At 40.0% G+C, this 27,368-nt stretch overlaps 1 protein-coding gene across 5 annotated transcripts; it reads right to left on the bottom strand.

The window, feature by feature from the left end:
- Positions 1-143: 143 nt before the first annotated feature.
- Positions 144-27,331, bottom strand: nin (ninein (GSK3B interacting protein)). Of its 5 annotated transcripts, none has more exons than XM_058386033.1 (28): positions 22,811-23,017; positions 21,977-22,064; positions 19,994-20,154; positions 18,401-18,446; positions 17,522-17,694; positions 17,299-17,442; positions 17,037-17,198; positions 16,747-16,883; positions 16,405-16,545; positions 16,125-16,299; positions 15,474-15,584; positions 15,253-15,342; positions 15,026-15,164; positions 14,537-14,658; positions 12,957-14,026; positions 9,676-12,351; positions 8,504-8,602; positions 8,345-8,414; positions 8,048-8,206; positions 7,477-7,575; positions 7,274-7,387; positions 7,040-7,186; positions 6,084-6,263; positions 5,860-6,000; positions 5,029-5,130; positions 4,828-4,923; positions 2,176-2,289; positions 144-2,073 (listed from the first exon to the last, which is right to left on the bottom strand). In XM_058386033.1, exons 1-28 carry the CDS (start codon positions 23,006-23,008, stop codon positions 1,858-1,860), a joined length of 7,170 nt encoding a protein of 2,389 aa, XP_058242016.1. In that variant the 5' UTR covers positions 23,009-23,017; the 3' UTR covers positions 144-1,857. The 5 variants fall into 5 exon arrangements, with proteins under 5 accessions (XP_058242016.1, XP_058242013.1, XP_058242014.1 ...); XM_058386030.1 differs by lacking the exon at positions 9,676-12,351 and adding an exon at positions 27,041-27,331 and having other exon boundaries at positions 172-2,073; XM_058386031.1 differs by lacking the exon at positions 9,676-12,351 and adding an exon at positions 27,037-27,331 and having other exon boundaries at positions 172-2,073; positions 22,811-23,012.
- Between the last annotated feature and the right edge of the window lie 37 nt (positions 27,332-27,368).

Consider the following 27,368-nt stretch of genomic DNA (forward strand, 5'->3'; position numbering starts at 1 on the left):
TTTGATAATTCATTTATTCAATTATACTTATGTCATTTTTTTCACAGGATTCGATTTCCACATTTGATTTATTCCACACCATTTCCTTAGATTCATGTGATCTTCCTTCTTCAAACACTTAATTTATTTCCACTTGTATTTGTTATAACATATGGCTCACATGATGTAAGATATTTACTTGAGTGCATTTCTGTGCATAACATACTGAAATGTACATGTTCACATGATAACATTCACTTAACATTTGAAAAGATTAAGATCACATATAGTGTATAATGTATGTGATTGGGCTGTAAGGAAATCCCATGACGCTCTTCCTCATTATGAATAACATACAATGCTTTAGCAGGCCTATGCTGCAACAGGAAACCTTCACACTCACAAAGAGAAAATGATCACACGGACACCTTCTTCTGTACAACTATTTTACTGCTTCACATAATTCACAATAACCCAGCACACTGTCAGGCACTTGGCTGAGTAACAGCAGCTCTTGTCAGGTAGCGTCTGGACAGTCTGGATACTGTTAACTGAGCCAGTGACAGTTGGAAAAATCTCTTTGGTTCTGCTGAATAGCAACACCTCAGACACTGTAATACAAATACTTCCTGTTTCAGCACTATGTTGTTTTATTACAGGCTTACATTCACTGCCAGATTTAGGAGACCTTAGGTTTACAAAAATGCTGGTTAGGACTTTTAAAAGTGGTCCTTGTCTATTTATAAAATTAATGAAAATAAAAATGGTAATACTTTAATGAACACCTGCACAGTATGTACAATTCATTTACAAAAAGGAAAATATATATAACAGACATTGCTGAAGCTCCATGCCAGCACACAAGAGGCAGGCTTTAACTGAAAGCAATCTATTATAGAAAATCGAAACTAATACTGCTCATGGAGAGAGGGGAAAAACACTTATTATTATAAACATAATATTACCATATTGCTCATAGAGAAAGTGCACTTTGCCATTAGGATGGTTTTAGGGGTTGGTGACTGAACTAAGAGTCCATCCCACATCTCTATAAGGAAATTTAACAGTCAGAGAATTCATCTGTAACAAAACCATACAGGAAAAACAGGGAATGACATTGTTTCAATTACATATAAAGAAAAATAATCTTCAATTTGTAAGAATATAATAATTAAGTGCAAATAGGTAACTGGAATAGTTCTTGACTTATGTAAAATAATACAAATAAATTGTTATAAAATTGACATACTAAAAGAAATTCATAATTTCACTTTATAAACCTTGATTTAGAATTATACCTTAGTGATGGAGAAAATCAGAAGTCTGATTTTTATTTTTAATAAGGGGTTCTTGTGCTTTCTGAATCCTAAAATTAAAAAAATAATAATATAAAAGTAATAATAATACCTTTGCAAAACTGATATTCATAATATTACTGTCGAGGTTCTGTGTATTAAGCAGTTTTCTGGCCCAAAAACACACCCCATCCCCAACCAGAATGAAGTCGCTCAGTGCATGATTTTCTTAAAGCCAACTCGCAAGAGAGACGACAGTTTCAACAGAAAAGGTGGGGTCAGTGTTTCCATGGCAACTGCTCTATAACTCACAAACTGCATCTTTAAGGAAGCACAAATACCCGTGCTGTTAGAAAGAGCAGATTTAATACATTTAGGTATTTTTTCCCAGCATATGCACCAGAAAGGTCTAACCAGACAATCTGAATACTCAGACAGAGTGTCTTTCCTCTGTGTGCTTTTTGGTAGTATTTATGTCAAGAAAGATTGATGGCTTCATTTGGAAAAACATGACCTCTAATGTCTTAAAATAAAAACAAATAAATAGCACAGAAAAATATATTAAAAACTATGAAATGGGTTTTCAGGAGCGGGTCACGTGGTACGGCACAGGCATTAGTGGCGAGGGACTGAGCTCACGAACGATCTTATTGAGGCTGGAGATTTTCTCCTCCAGGAGGTAATTCTTCTTTTCTGTCACCTTCTGCCTCTGCTCACTCACTTCCAGAGCCTTCAAAAGGTGTGCATTCTCCACATAAAGATCCTTGATCAACACGTCTGCTTTACTGTTCTTATTCATCTGCAGGGGAAGAGGAAAAGTAAAAGACTGAGCAATTTTGCTAGAGGAAAAAATCTAATCGGTGCAGTATAAGTGAGTTTGTGTGTAAATGTTGCTATGTACCTGTTCCTTCAGCTGGGAAACCTTCTCCTGCAACAATAGTTTGACATTTCGGAGTGTGAGCTCCACCTCCTTCATCCTCTCCTCCATCTTTAACAGCGCCATTTCCTTTTCTTTCTGTAAGCAAATAACAGAAATACAGATATTCAGAGAGCTGCTTTAAGCATGATCAGTCTGATTAGAAAAACAGTTGGCAAAATATTCTATTCTATTCTATTCTATTCTATTCTATTCTATTCTATTCTATTCTATTCATAGTAAGGTGTATTAGTCATTATATAATCATTTTGTCAGCAGAAAGGGATAAATAATTGAAATAAACTCAATTACAAATTTACCCTGGTTCTTTATTTGGTCTCAGCATCACAAAATTATTAATACTTTTAGGTGTAGAGAAATAACACACAAACCACAAAATAAATAATAAAACATAAATAATAAAACTTTAACTAATAAATAAATCAAATATAAAAATAAAAATTACTCAAATTTAATAACTTAAATAAACAAATAATTAACTTCATAGACCCTACGCATGAAATCCATTCTATCGAATGACATTAAAAATAAAAAAAACACACAGACCAGAATTTCTACACAGTACAGCAGGTGAGACACTAAAACAACCACTGATTAGACACTTCACTTAGACAGGCTGCTAGCATTGTCTATTCAGCTCTTACACACAGACATACACAACAGTAGTGTAACAAACTGAGCCCACAACATGAAAAAACAGCTCTACAAAAAAAAAGACATCACTAAACAAATACAATACACGTCTTCAGTTTTTGCAGTAAGAAAACGTAAATGTAAAATCATTCAACAAGCAAAACACCCTCAGAGAATAACTAAAAAAAAAACCACGTAATTAATGTGAGTGTAAACGGTGTAAATTACACACAACGGGGTGACATGATAGACATTTCACACATTTCTACATTGAAAGAACAATGAAACCATCTGCTTTTGCTTTAAAATGCACCACTGATCTTATACACTGGAATGGATGACTAGGTGGCAGGCTGAAAAAGTCAGCGTCACACACACACACACACACACACACACACACACACACACACACACACACGACTGCCACTCAGTGGCCGAATCGTTCATTACACCATTCCTGCCATGACCTCTCAGAGACGTACTCAAGAATAGCCCCACGTGAAGGACGAAAAAAAAAACTACTGACATACATACAGAATAAATAAAATGCGTGTCTGAATGTAAGAGAGGGCAGGAAGAGGTCAGCGATTGGATAATATGGTATGAAGTTTAGAGGTGATTCATAAGCCACCACTCCTCCGGTGGCTGTCGAAGTGATGAGGCTGCTGCTCTGGGGTTACCTGCAGAAAGAACACACAGCTCTATATTCACACACACCAGGACACACTCGCGCACAACTGCTATTTGGTCCTGAGACACCTCATCCCAAATGAATATCCCTGCATTCACACCAGCAAGCGACGAGCAAGCAGCAAGCCCTTTGTGAAAAAGATTGGATACCCTTGGTTTATATAATCTATATACTGTCTTTAAAGCCAATAACAAATGAAAGTGTAATCCTGACTAATCAACCTGGCCACTATACCACCATCAGTTGGCTACAGATGGCATAAATTCTCACTGTGTATTTGAATATGCCACAATATCATAATTAGGCTTTCAGGATTTTTTATTTTTTTTCATTTCATTGTCTGTACCGCTTATCCGATCTATACTCGGGTCACGGGGAGCCTTGTGCCTATCTCAGGCGTCATCGGGCATCAAGGCAGGATACACCCTGGACAGAGTGCCAACCCATTGCAGGGTACACACACACACTCATTCACTCACGCAATCACACACTACAGGCAATTTAGAGACTCCAATCAGCCTAGAAGCATGTTTTTGGACTGTGGGAGGAAATCAGAGCACCCGGAGGAAACCCATCAAGCACGGGGAGAACATGCAAACTCCACACACACAGTGAGCGGGAGCGGGAGCAACTGTGCCACCAGCTTTCAGGATATATTTTATAATTACACAAATCTTAGGAAAAGAGAAATTCCATGCATTAATTTTTGATCATATATAGCCAACTGGATGAAAGAATTTTATCATCGAGTAGTATTATATACAAAATTAATATCAATCTACAGTGAGCTGTTATAGCCTAGGGTACATACCAGCTTTATCTATATTAATGGTTGCTTTGTCACTTGCGAGCGTGAATGGATTGTTAGGAAACATGATTGAAGATAGAAAAGACCACGTATATCAAATGACTCTTCATATCACTACAGAAATATAACAATTTTTTTTAAGCTTCTTTGACACCTTTAAAACATGAAATTGATCAGAGATTTGTTTATCATTCTCCAACGTGTTGAAGACAAACACATATTCTATATAGGTATGCATAGCAAATTTAGTTAGACTTGCAATAAGAACCAAGCAGGAACCATCACCACCAGGTGCCATATAGAAAAATGCATGCGTTCTGATGTGAACACAATACGATCAACAGCAGGTCAGTAGAGCAGGAGTGTTTCACATCATGAGAATCAGGACAGCAGCTCACACCACAGTAGCCCCAGTGCAGAAATGTGTATGTTGGTGTGTATGTGTATGTCTGCATGTTTAGATTACACATACACACACTCTTACATTAATATCTGGGTTCATGTCATCTCCACGGGGCTGACCACGCCGCTCCGCTGACATTCGCAGTGGTGATGGTGGCAACATGGCTAAAAGCTGAGCCTGTAGAGACAGAGAGCAGACCAATGTTTGGGCACAGTTTGGGAAAACACTGTTCTATGCATATACATGAGTGGATGAGTGTGTGTGTCTGTAAAGTGTAAAGACCTCCATCAGTTGTGCCTCTATTATTGTCTGTTTGTTCCTCAGTCTCTCATTCTCTTCATGAAGCTTCTCAAATTCTCTCTGCTCTTCCTTACTGTCACACGACTGTACGACAAACGGGGAGCCGAAAAGGTTAATGTCAATGATATGATCCACACATCCATCCATTGTTGTGGCCATATTAGGCCAGATTTTCCTTTGTGAAGAAGATACTTTGACACCTCAGTGTTAAGAAAACATACCCAAGTACCATGAAAATGTTTTATTTACTGGATAATGTTGTCTGAGCTATCTTTAAAAACATGGTGGTAATAACTTGAATCTGTGTAAGAATGTCTAAAACATTGCTAGCTGAAAGTTTTCTTGCAAAGGGAATGTCAGAGCTGGTGTTGGATAGTTACTCGTCATATTAATACAGGGTATGGCTTAATAACAGAGGTGAAACATCCACAGTTGAAACACAATTTTCTTTCTTCTAGTTGAGAGACCTGCACAGACTCAGCAAAACTGGACAGTTGAAGTCTTTTCAAAATCCAGTCGTCAGTAGTCCAGTTTTGGCAAGTCTGTGCTCACGATAGCCTCAGAGTATTATTGTCTGTCAGCTCAAACCAGTCTAATCATTCTACTCTGATACTGCTCATCAGCAAGCCTTTTCCACTCACAGTACTGTTGATCACTTAGTGTTTCTTGTTTTCTGCACCATTCTAGGTAAACTCTAGAGACCATTGTGTGTGTTTAAAATAAAATGAAGCTCTTGAACTGTATCTTTACTCAATGATCTGCCTGTATACCTGTACATATTAGGATATCCAATGTTCTTGTACAGTACATTACCTTATTGTGTAGCTGTGTATGCAGAGCCTCTATCTCTCGTCTCAGAGCTGATCTCTCCTGCTCAGCTGTCTTGGCCAAGCGTGCCTGGTTCTGCAGCTTCTGCTGTTTCACACTCAACACCAGCGCCTCCAACTGACGAGTCTGAGAAACATGAACGATAAAGTTCACATTAACAAGTTAAGTTATTGCATTAGAGTGACCTAAAGGCATATAACAGCTCTAACCTTCTCATGTGCAGAGCTGAGCTCTAGTCTTGCATCACTGATCTCTCGCTGTAGTCTCTGATTTTCTTCACGCAGCAAATTCAGCTCTGCCTCCATCAACCTAGACAGCTCCGGCCACACTCGCTTCCCCTGGTGTGAGCTGCCTGGGATACCAGATACAGACATCTCCGCCGGACGACACTGAGTGGAAATACAAAAAGAAAAAATTGAGATCGGTCAAGTGCCACCCAAACAGCTCTGACCCCTCAAGGCATGGACTTCAGAAGACCTCTGAAGATGTGCTGTGGTATCTGACACCAAGACGTCTGCAGCAGATGCTTTAAATCCTTCAAGTTGTGAGATGGGGCCTCCATATATTGGACTTGTTTGTCCAGCACATCCTAAAGATGGTCAATTGGGTTGAAATCTAGAAATTTTCGAGGCTGTGTCAACACCGAACACTTTGTCATGTTTTTCAATCCATTCCTGAACCATTTTTGCAGTGTGGCAGGGGGCACTATCTTACTGAAATAGGCCACTGCAATTAGCTTATGATTTAAAAGAAAAGGTGATTCATCTCCTGTCATTGCTCCATGGTCCAGTTCTGCACCATAGTCCATTTCACATCCCTATTTTAGGCACTTTTGGCAGTGGACAGGGGTCAGCATGGATACTCTGACTGGTCTGTAGCCCCATGCACAGCAAAATGCAATGCACTGTATGTTCTGACACATTTCTATTCTAGCCAGCATTAACTTTATCAGGAGCTCTTTTATGGCATCAGACTAGATGAGCTAGCCTTCACTCCCAACACACATCAATATGGTGTCAGGTGCACATGAATATAATTATAAGGATATTACAAGCTTCTATCTGATTATTTAAATATTCTATATAAAGATTTAGATTTTAAAATACTGACTCAATGTTCTGACCCTCATTGAGGTCAAAGCAGATTACATTGATTCATTTCCTACCTTTTCATTGGCATTCTGCAGCTGTTTATGCAGTGAGATCACTTCCTGTTTGAGAGTGTCTCGCTCTTGTTGCGTGATACGCAGGTCTGATTTCAGACGCGAGTTCTGCTGAGTCAGCTCTTGCAGTGTAAAATTCACTGCTTGGACCTATAAGAGAAACAGAAATGATAAATTCTCAGCAATTATTTTAATTCTCAGCAAAAAATGCTGAATTCTGCATATTGGTGTTCTTACCTTCTCCTGCGCCTTGATCATTTGTGTACGTAATGCTTGGTTATGTTTGTCGGCCATCTGTCTCTCTTGCAAGACTTGAGCCAGCTGAGTTTCAGCTGAACGAAGCTGAGCCATCTGCACACATATACAGATAATAGATTTGTTTAGAGATGCAACATTATTTATCAACACCCATTTAAACAACATATAAAAAAGGCATGTACCTTTTCCACACAGTGGTTCAGTTCTGCTCGTAAAAGCTTCTTCTCCTCTTCCAGCTTTTCAGTTTTGCTATGAGATGCTGCAAAATCTCCTTCCTCTATCTGTATAATGTGGTTATTAGAAGAAGACAATGGACATGAGTAAAGCTTAATGGGAAGAGTTGAAATGGTTGCCCAGTGAATATCCATCTCATACTCAGTATTTATACTGATTCCAATATTTGTTCATTATGTAAAATGTGCAAAGATTATCCCACTGTTAGAAAGTAGAATTTCCAACCTGAGTTGCTAGTCATGTCAATAAAAAGATGCCACCCCAGCCCCTGATATGATCAGATTTTGTTCTAGGCCAGCACCCCTTTGGTACTGGAACCAAACTTATTTTGTTGTGAATAGTTCATGATTTGGCAGCGTTTTCATAACAAGCTAATTATAAAATGTGTTTGTATAAGGGTCACCTTTTAGCTGGACCATAAATTAAGATAGTCAGTCATTGACTGTATACCAAAATAACAGGCATAAAAATTTACTCTATTACCAGCCGACGCAACATCATTAATGCCCTAGCCCTCACCTCACTCCTTTCATTGAAGGAACCATTTCCATGATGGAGCATCACTTCCTCAAGATTATGCTGAAGTGCGTCAACACTGAGTACATGCTTGGCATTCTGCTGCGACAAAGCATTGTTCTCCTGCTCTAGCTGCTTCCTACGACGACGCAGCTCAGAAATCTAAACAGAGAAGTATTTGACTTGTTACTACATACAGGACATTATGGTCACTGATTACGACTGATTAAGACATAGAGAAAGCATAAAGACTGCATTGCACAATAAACTGTGCATCAGTGTCTATTTCTGGGTGCTCACCTGCCTCTTCAGACCGTCAGCCATCTTCTGAGCAGCGTTTTTCTCCTTTCGGAAGTGCTCCACTTTAAGGCTACATGTAGACATTTGGTAATAATATTGTTAGCCAACAGGTCTTTAAACAAACAATTGTATTGTGTATAGAGTGAACTTGATCCTCACAGCAGTTCCTGTTGCTTCTCTTTCAGGTCGTCTTCTCTCAGTTCTGAGATACTCTGTTTCAGTAGGAGGTTTTCCTCAGCAAGACGTCCAGCTTCATTCCTACAGAGATATCAAAAGTTTGCATCACTCTTAACATTGCACATTTACTTAATTATAAGAATTTTTAATTCAAATGCAAATAATAAGATTGAAAGCTGAGGGGTTGACTAGCATTTAGGTTAAGACGATCATTCTAACTGCTCTCTAGTAACTGTACACCATTTCTTTAAAAGGGCCTTGAAGTTAACATACTTCTGTAATGATCAGGCATAAGATTATGACCATCTGCCTAATATTGTGCTGGTCCCCTTTTTGCTGCCTAAACAGCCCTGACCCATCATGTACTGTGTATTCTGACACCTTTCTATCCGAACCAGCATAAACTTCTTCAGCAATTTGAGCAACAGTAGCTCGTCTGTTGGATCGGATCACACGGGCCAGCCTTTGCTCCCCACGTGCATCAATGAGCCCCCCATGACCCTGTCACCGGTTCACCATTGTTCCATCCTTGGACCACTTTTGATAGATACTGACCACTGCAGCCCGGGAACACTCCACAAGAGCTGCAGTTTTGAAGATGTTCTGATCCAGTTGTCTAGCCATCACAATTTGGCCCTTGTCAAACTCTCAAATCCTTACTCTTGCCCATTTTTCCTGCTTCTAACACATCAACTTTGAGGACAAAATGTTCACTTGCTGTCTAATATATCCCACCCACTAACAGGTGCCATGATGAGATAGGTGAAGTGAATAACACTGATTGTCAGTGCTCATAATGTTATGCCTGATCGGTGTATGTTAGCATTCACAGTTCTCAGATTTGTGTAAATAATACGATTACAAGCAATATTGCCATCTATTTAGATACAGCTCAGCATCAGCAGGAAATATAAAAAGTACAGGGCGAAGCTGTACAGGTTCATCCCATAGATGCTGGCTGGGTCTCTTGCCAAGCAATCTCTAAATTCAAGTGGGGTCAGTCAAGGATCTATTCCTGTAGTGGAGGCAAGGCACAAAAGGAGCTAGAAATATTAGCACAGAGCAGCTAGCAGGGGCAACAAGCCAGCAGGTTTTGCTGGGAGAGTAAGATATCTTTCCTAGTCAGCCAACTAGAGATGGGCATTTTATGGTACCTATGTTCCTGTATCTTCTTGTTGATCCTTAGGAACTTCTCCTGCAAGTGAGTAACTGCAGATTGCATACAAGGGTTCTGTTTCTCAAACTCCAAGTCTCCCTGTTCACACAACGTAAAGACCTTCATCCCTAGCTGGAAGCTGAGGTCCTTAAAGGAGTCATCTGAGGAGTCTACAGATATAGATTCAGCCTCTTTGTGCAGTGTCAGAAGCATCTTATCCAAGTGTTCCTGATCATGAACCGCCATGCTCAGCCTTGCATTCTCTTTATGCATGTTAATAAAGTGCTTCAGCAGGCCTGATTGTTGCTCCTGGAACTCTTGGACAGTGTGAATCTTGCTCTCCAGGTGTTCCACTCTTCTCTCCAGTTTCATTTTCTGCTGTGCCAACTGCACATTTTCATAGACACATTTTTCATATTGTGCCTGGAGCTCAACAAACTCCAATACTTTTATTTCCAATTCTATAGCATAGCCTGCCAAAGCATTCAGGTCCATCCTAAGGTCATGAATCTCCTCCAGGACTGTCTGACTGGTGAGGAGCTTGCCTTTATTCAGATCCAGCATCAGCTCTAGCTCGTCATTGCACTGCTGCATGTTAACCAGCTGGTTCTGCAGGGAGAGATTTTGCTTCACTGTGCTTTTGTACTGTTCCTGAAGCAGCTCCAAAAGATGACTTTGGTATTTGAACTGCACTGCTATCACTTGTAACTCCAAAATTTCTATAGCACGCAAATATTCACCAAGTTCAGTTTCTTCTTGCTCTTTTTGTAGCATGGGTTCAATGGCTAGAACCTGGTGTTGGGAAGTGGTAGTACAGCTGTAACCAGTCTCAACAATGGTGGTGGTATCCTCTTCAATCCTTTCTCGCATCTCAAGACCTGGCTCCTCATGATACGAAACATCAGCTTGAGTAATTCTGACCACAAACTGGTTTGGGTCTGTGGTGTTTTTGGAAATATTGGCACCTTTGATTCCTCTAGCTGTGTCAGAATCATGTTGAACCGTGTCTGTGCTTATGCAAATTGTACCATTTTTTACCAACATTCGCATAGGATTAAAATAATCACTGCTCCACCTTGGAACCTCTTCATCTGCCATCGCAACAGTATCTTTGTAGAACTTACCACTGTACAATTCACCATTTTGTGTACCTTCATGATGTTCCCTGTTATTCCCTGGAGCTACTGCCGCTTTTTCAGAATCAGTGAAATTACAGACCTCTGCACCTTGTGGCCACACTGTATCCTCAGTCATAATGTTGTTGATTTTAAATTCAAATGTCTTGTTACTTGTTTCAGCAGAATTCTCACATAATTCTCCACCAACTAAAGATTTGGTTTCTTCAATACAAGATCTAGTGCTAACACTAGAGTCCACAAACCTGCCAATTTCTGTGCTTCCTTCAGTACTGGTGACACCCAATGTGTCAAAATCAAAACTTGCAGTATTCTTGGTTGTACTCTCTGTTTTTTCTGCAATATCAACAAACAGTGGCTCATAGCTGTAAGGGTCATCGGTCTCCTCAGTACTGGAAGTATCAGTATCAGTAAAGTGGTCATCCTTCACCATTTGAGTGTCTCCTGTTTTATTACCTCCTGTACAGGATAGATTCTCACCAAAGATCATTTTTAACATCTGTGCATTTGCATGCTCTGGATTCTCAAAGTCTCCTGCATCTTCCTCTTGTGGAAATGGTCTTTTAAATTTCTCATGCTGTGCTATGGGTGAATTCTCTTTCACTAGAGCTCTAAAGCCTCTTGGATGCTCTGCCATCACATTATCTTGGGGCTGAATCACAAACTCTATAGGGAAATCAGGCAGAGAGAGATCCTGAATAATTTGATCACTCATGGTTTGACCTGTAATGGAGTCTCTGGCACATGACTCCACCTGCTGAGCTTTAAGTGCCAGGTTGTCTCTTTCCGCAAAAAGTGCCACACACTGTTCTTCTTGTTTCAATGCTATGGAGATGCTGTTCTTCAGTTTCTCTTCAAGCTCAACCACAGTCCCCTGCAGCTCTAGATATTCATTGTGAAAGTCTTCCATAGCCTGGCGGAAAAGACATTCCATGTCCTGAATCTTTCTTCTGAATCTTTTGACCAAGTCACACCTTTCTTGCTGCTGTTTCTCAATAAATGGCAAGATCTCATCATGCTGTCTCCTAAAGTCATCCACAGCCTGCCTAAGCAATAATTCAAGTTTTGCAGCTTTGTTTTCTGTCTGTAACAGCAAAGTATCTTTGTCTTTTAGATTCTCCTTCAGTCTGTCATGCAACTCATTTAATTCACAGCTAAACACAGTCTCTTCAATTTGAGCCATGCTAACAATATTCTCCGGTTTGCTCTGAAGCTGTAGGATGGCATCCATATCTACTATATGGCTATGTTCCAGCCTCTTTGGCTTTTGTGTGAGCTCTGTAACTATGGCCTCCTTTTCTGACTCCTGCAGGAATTTCCTTTGCTGCTCTGCCTCCTGGGTGGCAGTTTCCAGCTTTGCCTCCCATTGCACACAATCTGCAACATGGTGCTGGGAAAATGCCATCACTTTCCTCTGGTAGTGATGTTCCAGGTTACATGCATCTGTCTGAATATGCTTCATCACCACTTCCAGGTCACCAGAGAAACTGCCCTCTACTTGACGGATTCTCTGAGCAAAATGGATCTCTGGCTCTTTCCTGTGCATGGCCAAGGGTAAACACTCAAAATTCCTACTTACACATACCCACATACTTAATATGTAACAGTTCTTATCTATCGGACAGTTGGCTTGTTAGGCCTGAAAAAGTTATAGATCTGTGATCATACATCATTTTACACCTCACCAGGGTATCAATAGACCAGTAACAGACTAGTCAAATGCAATCAACTGTTTTGAGCTACCACTAGCATCAGACAACTCCTAATTTGTGGGGAAAAACTTACCTGGCTATATTAATTTTTCTGCTGGACAATAGAGCAAAGTAATATTTAGTATTAGCGTCTAAAAGTGTGTGCAATGGTTATAGTTTTCATTTTTTTAAATAATGCCCAGTCTTTTCTAAATGCTATATACTGTGTAAATTAGAAATGTAATTTTTACATAAATGTTTCTTGTTTACCACCAATGCTATAGGTTTCGGAGATTGTTATGCAACAGAAAACAGACAGAAGTACCTGGCTAAGGTACTGTATGGTGAAAAAACAGTTTATCAAATATGTTTAAGAGGTACAGTTAAATGTTGAGCTATAGTGGTTTTTGCATACAAATATTCTAAATTAGAAGGCATACGTGTTGTCTTACCTCTCTTTGGCAATGTCTGCATGTAGTTTCTCCAGCATGCAGCTCAGCATCTCTCTCTCTTCACTATGTTTTACACTCAGCTCCTCCATAGCCTCCCGGTGTGCATGTTCCATTTGGACCCGGTGTTCTTCCAGCATTTTCTGCCACGTCCGTTCTTGCTCCTTTCCCTGTGCCTGGAACTGTGCTCTCTGCTCCTCTAACCTGGCCTGCAGAACCCCCTCATGCTGCTCATGTAATTGAACTCGCTCTTTTTCCCACTCCTCTATCATTCTACGCTCCTTGTCTTCCTCCTGCACCTGCAGTCGCTCTCTTTCCTGCTGTAAACACTTCTGCAGCTCAGTATGATGTTGCTCTTGTAGAAGCATGTGCTCCTTTTCCCACTGCGCTCTGAACCTCTTACTGCTTTCCTCCTGCTCACTTTGCATAAGATCCAGCTCCTCCTGAAGTTTTTTCCTATTGCTCTCTTCTAGTTGCTGCTTATCACACTCCCACTCTTCCCTGAGCCTCCTCTCTAATTCGACTCGCTCTTGCTCAGCTCTCTGTTGCACCTCTTCTAATTGAACCCTCAGCACCTCCTCATGAACTTCTTCCAGATGCCGTCTTTCTTTCTTCAACTCCTCTGTGAGTGTGTTCTCTGCTTCCCCCTTCTGCTTCTGCAGGCTGGCCTTGAGTGTCTCCGTGTAGTGCAGTTCCATTCGGCTAAGCTCCTCTGCATGAGCCTTGCTCAGCTCTTCTTTGTCCCTCACGCTGCTCTCCTCTTGCTCCTCCAGTAGCTTGAGCTGCTCCTCCAGCTTCAATGCCTGGATCCTGGCATCCTGCACCTCCTGGCTGAGAGAATCAACCTGCTGCTGGTAAACAGCATGTAGCTCAGCACGCTCAACACTCTGCTGAGCCTCCATGCTGCATCTCTCCTGCTCCAATCGCTCTTGCAAATCTCGAGCTCGCTCTAGTGCTTTGTTCAATTCTTCTCTTATAGCCTTCACCTCCTGTTGGTGCTGTAAGGAGAGAAGACTCCTCTCCTCCTCAAAAGAAGTCTTTTGTTCTTCGAGCCTGTGTTCACACTTGTTCACCTATGGAAAACCAAGGAGAACCACACAATGCACATTTTTTTCCACATATGCAGTGTTTATTTCAGTTGAATATGTTCCCACATTACTTTTTTTTACTTCATTTAAATCAATTATGTGAAGAGTAAAACTAAAATAATTTGCATGAAAGCACACTACTGAGAAAAACTAGTGCCCTAACATGTTTAAACAAGTCTATCTTTTTTGTTGTAGAAGTACTTATGTATACATAAATACATTGTATGATTGGTGAGACAAGAGCAACAAACAATATTTCTAAAAATTCTTGTAAATATTAAAAAAAAAATTAAAAAGGAAAAAAAGACACTTAAAAAAAAAAAAAGAAAAATGGTTGAGAACTGGCACAAAACAAAAGCGCTTCATTAATTAAAAACTATAAAAGAGGTTAAAATCAGAGAAACAAGGAGTGCCATTAATAGGACATCATAGATGCTGTTAGCATGCTGCACTTGATATGTGTGTGTGTGAGAACATCCTGTGTGTGAGACTGACCGTGGAATCTAACTGTTCTCTGATGTCTTCCAACTCTCTGATGTGTTGCTCTTTCAATTGCTCCAGCATCATCTCTGCCTCCAGGCTCAGGTTAAAGGGCTGCCCTTCTTCAGAACCTAGGCCTTGGTGCACACACACACACACACACACACACAAAGTCTTCAGCATTTCTTCCACAGCAACAAATCATGTAAACATGGGACATATGCACATGTACAGACAGGTGACTAATTGAAAACCAACATAAAATAGAGTAGAACTATGGGCCTCCAAATACCACCATCAAATCTGTTGCTTAGAAATTTACTAGAGAGATAAACACTTTGTCACTCAAGAGAATTTCTTTAGGAACAAGAGACTTGATGATGGTGTAGAAATTGTTTAACACATCGCTCAAAAATCTCCCATAGTGAGAGAGAGGTTAAGGCCATTTGACACCCAGCTGTGTATGTGTATGCATCAGTGAGTGAGAGAGAAAAGAAGAATCACCTTGGTCCGACTCCATGCCTGGACTCTTGCTGTCCAGCTCATCAGACAGAGAGGGCATGAGGGAGGTCTGCGGGGCACGGCTTACAGAACGAAAGTCCTCTAACTGAGCCTGCAGCTCATCTATACGATCCTGTAGTTCCTAAACAGCACAGAAAAAAAGGCTTTAAACACACAATACATCACTAACAGAAAGAGAGAAAATAGGAAAAATGAGCAGAATTTCTAACCCGACACTGCTCCTCGTAACTGTTGCGCAGTTGCCTGAGACGTTCCTCCTGCTGATAGAACTCAGCATTGCCCAGGTCCAAATCACCAAACTACACACACAAAACAAATTATTTATTTAAAAAAAGATGTATATGTATGTTATTTGTATAATAAATATACTAAGGTGATCAGCTGAAGTGACACAAGCAAGCATGAGTGTGGTGTCTAGTAGGTCTACTACCTTCTCCCTTAGAACATTGTCCAAGTTCTTTTGGAGTTTATTAAGCTGGGCCTCCACTTCCATCAGGCGCTCTGTGCTGTCCAGCAGCTCTGCCTCCAATCGGCCATTTTCCTAAACATCCAGTCCATTAATATTCATGCCTTGATAAGTAATCACACAAATCATTTACCAATGCAATAATAAAACGCATGATTAAAATGTCAGAGTAACCACAGACCTATTTTATATAATTCATGTGTTATATTTTACCTTTAAGATAGTATGGATTGTACTTAATTTGAAGATTGATTAATACAGGAACATCATACGATGGGTCAACTATCCAAGGAGTAAATAAGGGAGGGGGAAAATCCCAGAGTGTATAGAGACAACAGTACATAAGGCACTTGGAGTACAGTAATACAAACCTAGCTATCTAGCTCCAAGTAAAAGGACCTGGAGCCAAATCAGTAAAAAGAAATGCTGACCATTAACTTATCTAATTAATTTCACTCTATGTCCCTTACTTCATTATTATTTTTTAATTATCACATTTTGTAGTGCTCTAAATGTAAGAGGTACTAAAGCTTGTTCCAGCATGTGCAAGCATAGGTTCAGTATTTGGTTTGTGAAAAAACATGACAGAGCCAAAGATTATTGTTACTCAGTTACCTTAAGAGTCAGTGTGAGACGCTCTCTGAGGAAGGTTTCATCTTCTCTGACCCTACTGATTTCCAGTTCAAGCTCTTCCCTCTGCTGACTGGCCTGTTGCTGTACAAGCTCCACCTCTTTGCTCAGCTCTGCCTTCAGAGCCACCATACGATCCTTATGCTCCTGCTCCAACTTCCTGTATAATAGCAACAGCAACCAAGGAACAAGTTACTAAATCAGCACATATAGGGATTAAGCTTGAAAGGTCACATTTGGATAAATATGAGAGAACAAGGTTTACCGCAGGTTAAGATTGTTGTTGCGTTCGATAGTGGAGTGATGCTCATCCACCTCAGAGGCCAGCTGGGACTTCAGCTTCTCTGCTTTTTCCAAATCAGAGTGAAGCTTCTCTTTCTCCCTGAGCTCCAGATCCACACGCTCACTAGCTCACACACATATATGGATACACAAAAACAGACCATAATTCCTTGATGCCTCCCATTGTAGATACATTACTATTTTTCAGCAAATCCAAATGAACATATCTTACTTGCTATTATCAGCATTTCTTTAAAAACTATGCAGGAATATTGAAAAGATATTTGGATGTTAAAGACCCAGTGTATGTTCTGAGTGAACTCACAGGAGGTATCTGATCTCAGCCTTAAAGCTCGCTAGTGCTGCTTGGTGGATGGAGTTCTTCGTAACCATAAGCTCGTTCTCTAGAGCTGCAGTCAGTTCACTCAGATTCACCTTTCTTTCCAGATTGAAATCTAGAGCCTGTACAAATCATACACAATTGATTTGCTGAGTCAATTAAGCACGCAAATGAATCTTATATGAATAAGTTACATATTAGTAGCACTACACAATGTTTTTATTTTAATGTGTTGCACATGTGAATGTGTGTGTGTGTCTGTGTGTTGCACAAACCTGCAGGATTTCAGAGCTGTTCTGTACACCGTCTTCTAGCCAGGCATCCAGAAGTAGCTCAACTGCAGTGTGTCCTGTTCCATCATCTAATTCAGAAAACAGGCGCAGTCCGATTGTACTGCTCATCGCAGTTGAAATCCTGCGACCCATCTCATCAAATGGCTGAAAGACAGAAGAGTAAGAGGTGTTTTGAATTTTATGTCATTGTATTATATATGAGTATATGACGTGTGTGTGTGTGTGTGTTAAACAGATGAGTTACCTGTGTAGAGTGATGTCTCTTTAACTGTCTGTAAGGGGTTGAGGCAGAAGGAGTAGGTGGTTTGCTGTCGGTTTGGATGCAAGATACAAACTCCAACACACTCACATTCTTCTCATGGGCAGACTGGAAGACTTCCTCTCCTACCTAAAACACACATACACAGACACGGTTCCATGAGCACAAAGACAGATATATTTATGCTTGTGTTTGTGTGTGTGTATACCTCCAAGTCAAGGTGCTGGCAGAGTGTGCGTAGTTGTTGTAGGGTAGCTGTGCCATGCAGGGGCAGTGAGAGCTGCTGGCAGGCACTGTACAGTCTCTCCTCCAGGTCACTGAGAGGTGCCATGCTACCCCGTGGAGTACCCGGCTCATCTGGGTTCCACAGGTGCAGCTGACCTATACACAGCATACACACAAGCATGTATGTGAAGTAGAGAAATAAAGTAAGATAATGTTTTCTTCTACTGCACATGTGCATATTAGAGATGGCACAGATTGTCCTGAACAGTGCATTTTGCCAATAGAGCTTTTTAAGAAACTCAATTTTGCAGAGATAATTCACAGGCTAACATAGCTGAGTGCAAAAGTTTGCATCCCCAATGCTTTCTTTCTAGGGAAAGAACTGAAATGTCTGTATGCTGCTCCAAGTTAATTTAAAAGAAACAGAAACAAAAATGTTTCTAAGAAAGTTATCCTTTCAGTCTCGTCTGGCCAGGTTACAACATTCAGGCAAAGGTTTGCTTCACTTGCTGGTGAAGTTGAAGTTTTAAGGTGCATTTATTATATAAAAATTATATACTACTAATATAGAAACTATAAACAACTGTAACTGGCTAATTCCAGAAATAAGATCTTAAGAAATCCTGGACAATATGCATAAAATAATTTCAGTTTCTCTTGCAAAACAATAACAAAAAACATTTACACGGATAACGGATGCATAAAACGTCTTGGCACGACGCACAAAATATAGTTGCTGCAAGAAACACAGCATACTTCAGGATTACATTTTGTCATATATCCACATCCAAATTGTATGGAGGCCTAGGTTCTTTACATCACTTCAGAGAAGGAGGACATCATCATTTGATTATAAACTCACCCTCTGCTTCATACTCCTCTGCACTGCTCACGTCAGCGTTCCAGCGCTGAAACACATACACAAAAACTAAAGTTATATCAAGGGAAAAGTGAAAATTAGTTGAACTGTAGGGGGCACCACTAACAAACTCCACACACAAACCTCAGCTCTTAAGTATTTGCATCAGCTAAATCACCTCCCTGACAGTGGCATGTGCATGGCAGCCAAATTCCTATCAACACATTTTCATATTGTCAAGTGACACTAGTAAAGGGGGAGGGGTGTGTGTGTGAGAGTGAGTGAATGGGTTAACAGGGGGAAGGGCGTGATTATACCCTCTATCTATTGTGAGTTTTTCTGGGTGTCGAGAGCAGATGGGGTTCAGAGTATCGGTATTCAACATAGTGGGGGAAGTGACATTGTTCCTTGTGTCAGACCTGTTGCCCTCTGCCTGCACACACACACACACAACCTCTACATCTGCTGGGGTTCGACCAGAGCATTGTTCAAAACACTATCATCAGAAAACTAAAGGCCATGCTTCAGATCAGCATGTGTTCGCTATAGTCTGCACCTGCTGAAGAACGTGGCCTCTACACACACACACGCGCACACACCTATATATGCATTGCTTTATCGATAATATCAATATTAGTCTATAAATAAACAACTAGCACCATCTTTGTATTAAATATAAAGATGACTTTCAGCGAATCTGGTTGTAGACCATCAGTGTAAACAATATTAATGCTTACAATGACGGAAATAAAAAGACATGGACCTAAAACAGTAGCTAAATATCACATCTCACAATTATTCTTATATCCTACACCAGTGGTGCTCAAAGTGGCTGTAAAATGTTTAAGAACTTCGCAATACACACTGAACTGAACTGTCAGCAGCCACATGCCCATAGACATGAAACCCTGTGCAGCCACACATGCTTATTAACAGGCAGGTCAACAGGCGTCTGCATTTTCACTACAGATTAAACAGGCTTCTGTTCTCAGTGTCACTATGACACCAGGATAATGCACACACGCAGCTGCTGATTTATATACACACACACACACTCTCTCTCTCTTTTTGATGAATTCAGTGAGTTGAAGCAAATTAAGAGTAAACAGTGGTCTTGCTTTGATTATGACAATGACTTTCACAAGTCTTTCAGCTGAAACACTAAAGCCAACATCCTCGCTGACAGCACACTTAGAGTGGGCAATAGGGCAGAAAAAATACACAGGACTACTCAGTAGTAGGGGCAGAGGGGTATTACCTAGCTCTAAATTCTAATAAATGGCAATTATATCTACAGGAACGTGTTTATTTAAGTGGGAAAAAAAAGAATGCAAGAATGTCTCCAGTTATCATTCGAGTCTCTCATACATGTGCTGTTATGACTGCTTTCGACTATCTCCATGGTGACATTTCTCTCATTTTTATAGATTTTTTTTCTCTGTTATGTGCTGTACATACTGAACATTCCATTGTTAGTATCTGAGGGCTGAAAAGTGTCTTCCAGAGCCAAGATGTTTTTCCTGACTTTTGGACGGAGCATGTAGGAGTGGAATGTGTGGGTGTGGTTAAGTGTGTGTGTGTGTGTGTGTGTATTACCTCACGCTTAACAGGCAATGTCCCATCACTGGTCCTTGTGGCATCCTCCTCCTCTCTTTCGACCGACGGTGTGTGTTCAAGATCAGAGTTGGAGTGTGTGAACTCTGGTGTGGACCGACGACCATAACGCTTAGTGCCCTTTACAAAGCGAGGCTGCACCTCTGGGGAGAGACAAACAGATGCACAATTTGGTCACTGAGTATGGTCTGTAGTGTATAGGATTTTATACTATACTTATTATGTCAATTAATTTTTGGCTAATCATACACAGTGTTGCTAGTTTAGATACATCTCGCTTGTATCTGCACTCATCACTGGTGATTTTGAGGTTCATCTGTCTGTAGGTTTATAATTACTGTCTGTGGCCCATGAACTTCCTTATGCTGTAAAGTCTGTCAATGAGCCTCTACTCTGTCAATAAGTGAAAAGAAACAATCATAGGATAATCACTGATTCCAAAGAGTGCATTGTTGTAAAAACCAGACCTGACAGGACCTAGAGTAAGACTTTGACACTGTCTTCATCTATTTCAAGACTTCCTCATACAGAGTAATCCTCTTTAGGAATCTTAACCTTGTTTCCACATAGCTAGACAGGAAACATCTTACTCTACATACACAACTCGCAGGATAACCTTCAGCATTACAGCCATCACGTGGCTAAGGCTGCCTTTAGAACCCAGACTGGGCATGTGTTGACATCTTTTTCCTTATTTTTCCCCAAATTATATAAAGCTTGATATTCTTACATGTAATGACATACAACACAACTAAAAGTAGACCATTTATCATTGAACAGGCAACACATTTTAAAAAATATCATAGAGGGCTTTCACACCCATTAGTCTGATTGCAGATGAAGTCCGATTCACAGCAGAATTTTTGCAGTTTATTGGCATTTTGGCTTGGTTTTACTTCATACTGCACATAATTAAATGAATAACAGCAAAAAACCAAACAAACAACAACAAAATTACCCTGATGGGCATGAAGGACTGAAAACCTCCTTCATTCACGGGTCAGAAATATAACAATGTAAAAAGGTACACCTTTTCACACAGAAATAGCCAAACACAAAGAAGAGCCAGTGCTTAAATAAACATATTTAATACAATAACTCTACAGCTCACAGCTACAAACAAAATGCTGTCTCAGTACTAATACACAGCATGTTTGGGTCACTTCCTGAAGTGGTGTTGACTCAAAGTCTAATTGTTTCCTCACTGCTATTGCATAAGGCTCGAGTTCACTTCACTTCAACCCGACTGAGACCTCATCACTCAGAAGCTCACAGATCTTTTTAATCTGCACCTGAGGGCCATTGCTGTGCTCTCACTTGCCTAAACAAAATGCACAGAAGTGAAAAACACACGAGGGTTTGATTCAAATAGACTGAACACTGCATATGCAAAAGCTTGAACGAGATAAGGTAAACTCTGTAGTGGTTCAGTTTTGGCAGAGATGGCACTAGAAAGTTAGCATCCCTTACAGTCTTAGACAAGGCTACATTAATACTCTTCATAATTAAGTGTCAACTCTTTGTCAGAATACCTCAGCCTGTTTAGAATTAGGACCATATTAGTGACATTATTACCTAAATACCGGCACCATGTTTCAGGGACACTTGTCCTGTTTCAGACTGGACCATGATGTGTGATATGTTTAAATAGTAAACAAGTGTATAATATTTAGAGAATTTGCCATTTTTAAGTAGGTGAGGCTCAGTGTTATTCTGACTGACTGCCTGGCCCTCTAATCAGTGTTACTATGGAGACATGACAGCAAAAGCCCACTTAGACATTGGCTAATGTCCATCTCATTAACATCAGACAGTTCAGCTAATGAGAACAACCTACACTGCTACACACAGACAGGGCACTTCAGTACGATTGCCAGGCTTAAATCATTCGGATGAAAAAAATAAAATATAAAAAAATTAAATATGATCATCAAACTTCAAACCAGACACAGAAGATGATGTTACCTGGTCGAGGAGGGTTTTCTTTAGCTAGTGTCTCTTCATTGGAGGAAAGCACTAGAATCAAAGCATCCTTAAATTGCTCAAATTCAACCTGCAAGATGGAAACACAATGCATGAATGAATTTAATAAAGAATGCAGGTGCAAAGCTAAGGCCTTCAGTGGCTTTCAAGAGGTTAAAAAAAGGCTGGCTCATACACAACTTTCTGAAAATGACCTTTATAGCTAATGGCAGCTAATGTGTAATACTGAGTCGCCCTGCAGCTGCTCCCCTGTGGTGTAGAGCAAAGATTAAAGATCCCAGCTAAAATCGGACAAATAATCTCTAACACGCCTATTAATTAAATCCTGGTTGCCAGGTGACTAAGGGAACTGTGGGTGTACCCCGAATGGTTTGGGCAGTAACAGCTGCCCCAGACAATAACACACACTTCTGCATATGGAGATTCCCTTTGTGGATTATGGCACTCTTATAAAAGGGAAGGGGGTGTACGAGGCGAGTGGTAGATGCTGTGCAAGTGCATGTCTCTGTTGAGGTTCACGCCATTGTTAAGTCAGAATGAAGAATCGGTGATCCTCAACAAGTGCTCTTCCCCCACATTAACAACAAAAGACCGCTCCAATTCTAGCACACATGTATGCTATATGAAGGGCAGAGAAAACAGAACAAAAAAAGAGCATAATGGATGTGTTCTAAAAATGCTGTAAAATTAGATTTAATTCACAGACAGATCACGGCAAGGAAAGATTGACTTTTGACTGACAGCCAGGCAAAAAACACACCACTTTTCAGGATTACAGACACCTAGAGGGTGCATTTGGTGTTTATCGATTCTTACCCTTGTGTTTATTTGGTCCTCTGTCTGGAATAGTGTTTCTAGCAGTGTGTGTAGAGCTTGGTCAGCCAGCTGTAAGGCGTGACAGAGCTCTGTTAGTTCCTCGGGGCTTAGTGAACCAGCACCGCTCCCATCGAAACTCTGAAACACTTCCCTTAAGCGCTCCTCATGCTGATCCCTCTGATCTCCCTCTCCATCCATCAGCCTGCCCTGCATGAAAACACACACAAACACACATATATATATACAATTTATAGAATATAATCTAGAAAGATATGAGAGCTACAAAAAGCAAGCAAGAAAACTGAAACAATAATCATTTCACATATCCATCAAAACTAAATGATGAGTTAAAAAACTTTCTTGGTTTCATTTTTCCTGGAAGCAAAACAATATTCAGGGTGTAGGGTGCAACTGGATTGGTACTGGCCATGTTTCATGTCATGAACATGTGTAATGCTGATGTGTAATGATGTGTAATCTGCACATAAGTATGATATCATTATGTCTGTGACAGATTCAGTAACATAACAGAAACTTGCAGACTTTCAGCTCCTGTTCAGTATTGGTCTCTCTCACACACACACATACACACTCACAAAGTCCAAGTGAAAGTGAGAATGTATGAAGGCACAGGGCCAGAGAGTGTTTTGTCTATGCCGGGTCATTAATTATGAGCTAAAGCTACAGGAGTTAATGAGCAGAGATAAGAGTCAAGAATTTCTCTGACTAATCAACTAAAATTTCAATTATTACAACTCATATTATTAAATCTTTGCAAAATGATTCCTTGTGCAAATAATATGCAAGTTTGTGGAATTAGTACCTGTGACATGGTCTTGAGAGATCATGTGATTTAGGCAGACAGATGAGATCACACAAAGGGAAGCAGATATACAGGAGCAGACAGGAAGTCATGTAAGGTAAATGACCTGAAACCAATCCCTTAGTAATACAGTCAGAGCTATTATGGTACTGCCTTTAGAGTGACTTTATACAGACATACACATACTTGTTCAAGTTTGGTCCAAAATAATTGTACACAATTTCCTGCTTACTTCACCAACCAATTCACGTTTGCTGTCTATAGTTTCTTAGGTACTGCCCAGTATGTATAGGCATAAAATTATCAACATGCAAGGAAAGTTTATAGCTACTTGCTTAACACTGTGTAACTTGCATACCTAAATCCCAGACATGCCTTAAAAAAAAATCATTGCTTGGTTCAGGTACTCAATTTCTGCATAAAAGAAATGCATTCATTCATTCATTCATTCATTCCTCTTCAGTAACTACTGTAAGGTGGTCAGGGTAACAGACACACACACACACACACCTAGAGTCAATTTGACATCTGCCTACATGCATTTTTGGACAGTGGGAGGAAACCCGAAAATCCTAGAGGAAAACCATGTGCGCACACACACACACACACACACCCCACACACACGACAGTGACCTGAGCTCAGGACCAAACTGAGGACCCTGGAGGGATAGCTATACTACATAGTTTCATGAAACTATGTTTTTTTTCCTTTTCAACCTCCTACCCAGGTCTGACACCAAAATCCTAGACGGCTATTGCTTTCAAGAATGTTTCTGTTCATGGTCATAGAAACCGCCATGTCTAAAATATAATGAGATTAATGGAAACCTCAATGCAGTTTAATGTGTGATGATTTAGACATGCAGTTTGCACAATGATTTTATGGTTACTATAGCAACATTGTTGACCTTGTAGAACTCGTGCAAAACCAAAGAAGCAAGCTGAAATATGAAACGTGAAAAGTCTTCACTGATCGACTACATCTGTGATAAGCAATCATTTGTATAAGTTTTGCTTAAATGCAAAGATGGTCTACCAGCTCTTACATAAAGGACAAAGCTTTATGGACGACAATAAAATCAAAAAAGCTTACACTCCTACAGGTCTGTGTGTCATTTTTTCTGGAGTGTACTGTGTGTTTCTATCTGTGTGATCAATAGGGAGACACCTGGCCACTCAGTTCTCTTCAAGGACCACTGATGGTCAATGATGAGGAGCAGCTGGGCCTTAAAATCTCCTCCACATGCATAATGTCTGTGTGTATGTCTCCAAGTGTGTATGTGTGTGTGTGTGTGTTGAGAGAGCAGACACCCTTTGTTGTTGCTTCTACCCTACTGACTCTGAGCTACTGCTACATCAACCTGAGCGATAATAATCAACCAGTATAACATCATAAAAAAAACTGACTAATTATTTCCTTCATAGTGTCACAGAACACATTTGAAGACAAGCATCCTCTGAAAAGTACTTAGTATTTTTTCTTTAAATGGAGGTTATATTTCAAATGATCACAATTTTTATATCTTCCCTAATTTATTCCATAATCAACAGTGAGCTTAGATAAAACTACGGAATTGGCTAAAGTTAAATAGCATTGTATTGACTGGTTCAGGAAATCACAATCTTCTAGCAGATTTATTTAAACTGTTCTTTTGAATACATCTGTAACTTGTAATTTGGTTATTAGTGTGTGTGATTTTTTTAATAGAAAAATGCAACTAAACGTACTAAAACGCAACCAGATTCTAATTTAAGTACATGTAACAAGTGCAAAACTGTTCTGTTATTTAAAAACGTTATAGAACACAACGAACTCCTAAATTGGCTGAATAATAATTGAAGACAACATTGAGCAAAATAATATATAGAATTATATATAGTAAATTAATAATATAAAGTCTGGTATTTTCAAAAGGTATAACCTTGGCTGGCACTTTGATTGACAGCTGCCTGAGAGATGTCACTAAAAAAAGCGACCTAAAGTGCTATAATCTGATGCACACATGTAACGAGGGGCCATAAACAGCCCAGACTTTAACTCCTGAACGTGTTTCCATTGTTGGCCAGCAGAATTTATTCTGCTATATCTCTTAATGTTTACACACACACACAAAATTCAGCATGCTGATCGGTGTGTGTTCAGTGAACTGAACCACTTTACAGCTCATTACACAGAAGCCTGACAACAAATGGAAGTAAACACTGTATCACAAACATGAAACACTATCCGCCTGGAACAGCGTTGTTAATGTAAATACGTGAGAAGAATTGAATGATTCTTTCGTTCTGAACTGAAAAGGCAAGCTGTACTTTTAACGATGAGTTATTCTGGGTTTCTGTCAACACTGTCATGTGCACGTTAACATTTGCTGCATGACCAGAGGTTTAGTTTGTGTTTAGATTTGTAACTATATCTGGTAAGTGATAATACAAATTCTCTAAGTTTCAATATTTCTTTTAATCGTATTACTTCAGATAATTGATTTCTGATTTCTTGAAATATTCATTTATTTTAGTTACCACAGGAGCTATGGAGTTCAACAAAATGGAGTATGCAAAACCTTACATTTTGATTAAGTCAATACTGTAGGGTTTAAAGTTTAATTTATAAACTTATAAAACTTTTGATTCACTGGTTACGATCAGAAAGAAAGAAAGAAAGAAAGACAGAAAGAAAGAAAGACAAAGAAAGAAAGACAGAAAGACAGAAAGAAAGAAAGAAAGAAAGAAAGAAAGAAAGAAAGAAAGAAAGACCAACAGGACTGACCAAATAGTGAAAATGGAACTGAGAAATACTGGGGAATGAAACTCAGAAATACTGGGGACTAAAATGTCAACAAAGCATTGCTTAACACGAGTACAAAATCATTCATTAGGTTTATGAAAAAGAGAGATATTAAAAAGAAAACTAACAAAAGGGGAGTCCAAAAAGCCGTTTAAGAAATCCCACATAAGACAATGTAACAAAGCAGAAGTAGCAGTTGCTAAACGAGACGCTTCCATGGTGATGACCAACTTCCGCTGTCCAGTAGCGTGATACAGTAATAACAACAGGCTGTTTAACACAATCCTTAAATAATCTACATTAGGCAAAATAATAGGCCTTCACTAGCATACTACTAAGCAGATTATTGTGCCATTCTGGACGTATAGTCACTAGTTCAGTGGTGAGGTATGACCAGTAGTGTTTGTGCCTCATGTAACTTGTTTAGGCTTGATTATTTCAATAAGCCTAGATGAAGTCTGTAACACCGGAAATTACAGATCCATGATTCAGGAGCAGTTCAAATCTAGCGCCCACACACTGAGCAGTGCGGCACATCACCACCTCTCTCTGGAGAGATAAGCAGCTTTCCATTTCTAAACAAGCCACAAGTTATAAAACAATAAGCGTAAAACATACCCACTCCTCTCAGTGTAAGGATTTGCACACGATCGCCTCAGCTTCCCTTTTTAAAAGTGAGTGTTGCTCACTTGGGGGAAAAAATCATCCAGAAACAGAGCAGTCTCCTCACAGCCCGGATTAACGGTCACACACACACACACACACACACTGTTCACACACACACACTTCCTCCACGGTGGAATTGATCCAAATGTTATCGAGCTGTAAGAGCTGCACGTCCCTTCATCTCGTCCTGCTGAGGGCTTTCTCGACTTGGTCTGAATCTTTTTGGGAATTTTGAAGCACTCTTCAGAAAGGAAGGGGAGGGACGCAGAGACAGATTTGTCCTC

Source organism: Hemibagrus wyckioides, linkage group LG03, assembly GCF_019097595.1.
Source record: "Hemibagrus wyckioides isolate EC202008001 linkage group LG03, SWU_Hwy_1.0, whole genome shotgun sequence".
Lineage (NCBI taxonomy): Eukaryota > Metazoa > Chordata > Actinopteri > Siluriformes > Bagridae > Hemibagrus > Hemibagrus wyckioides.

What these genes read in the sequence shown, in the direction of transcription:
- nin (XM_058386033.1), bottom strand. Translation starts at nt 23,008, where the DNA reads ATGGATGGAGAGGGAGATCAGAGGGATCAGCATGAGGAGCGCTTAAGG. An exon ending in ACAGCTCTGAAATCCTGCAG is followed by an intron (nt 16,884 to 17,036) that starts GTTTGTGCAACA and finishes TGATTTGTACAG; the next exon opens with GCTCTAGATTTCAATCTGGA. An exon ending in TGCAGAATGCCAATGAAAAG is followed by an intron (nt 6,264 to 7,039) that starts GTAGGAAATGAA and finishes ATTTCCACTCAG; the next exon opens with TGTCGTCCGGCGGAGATGTC.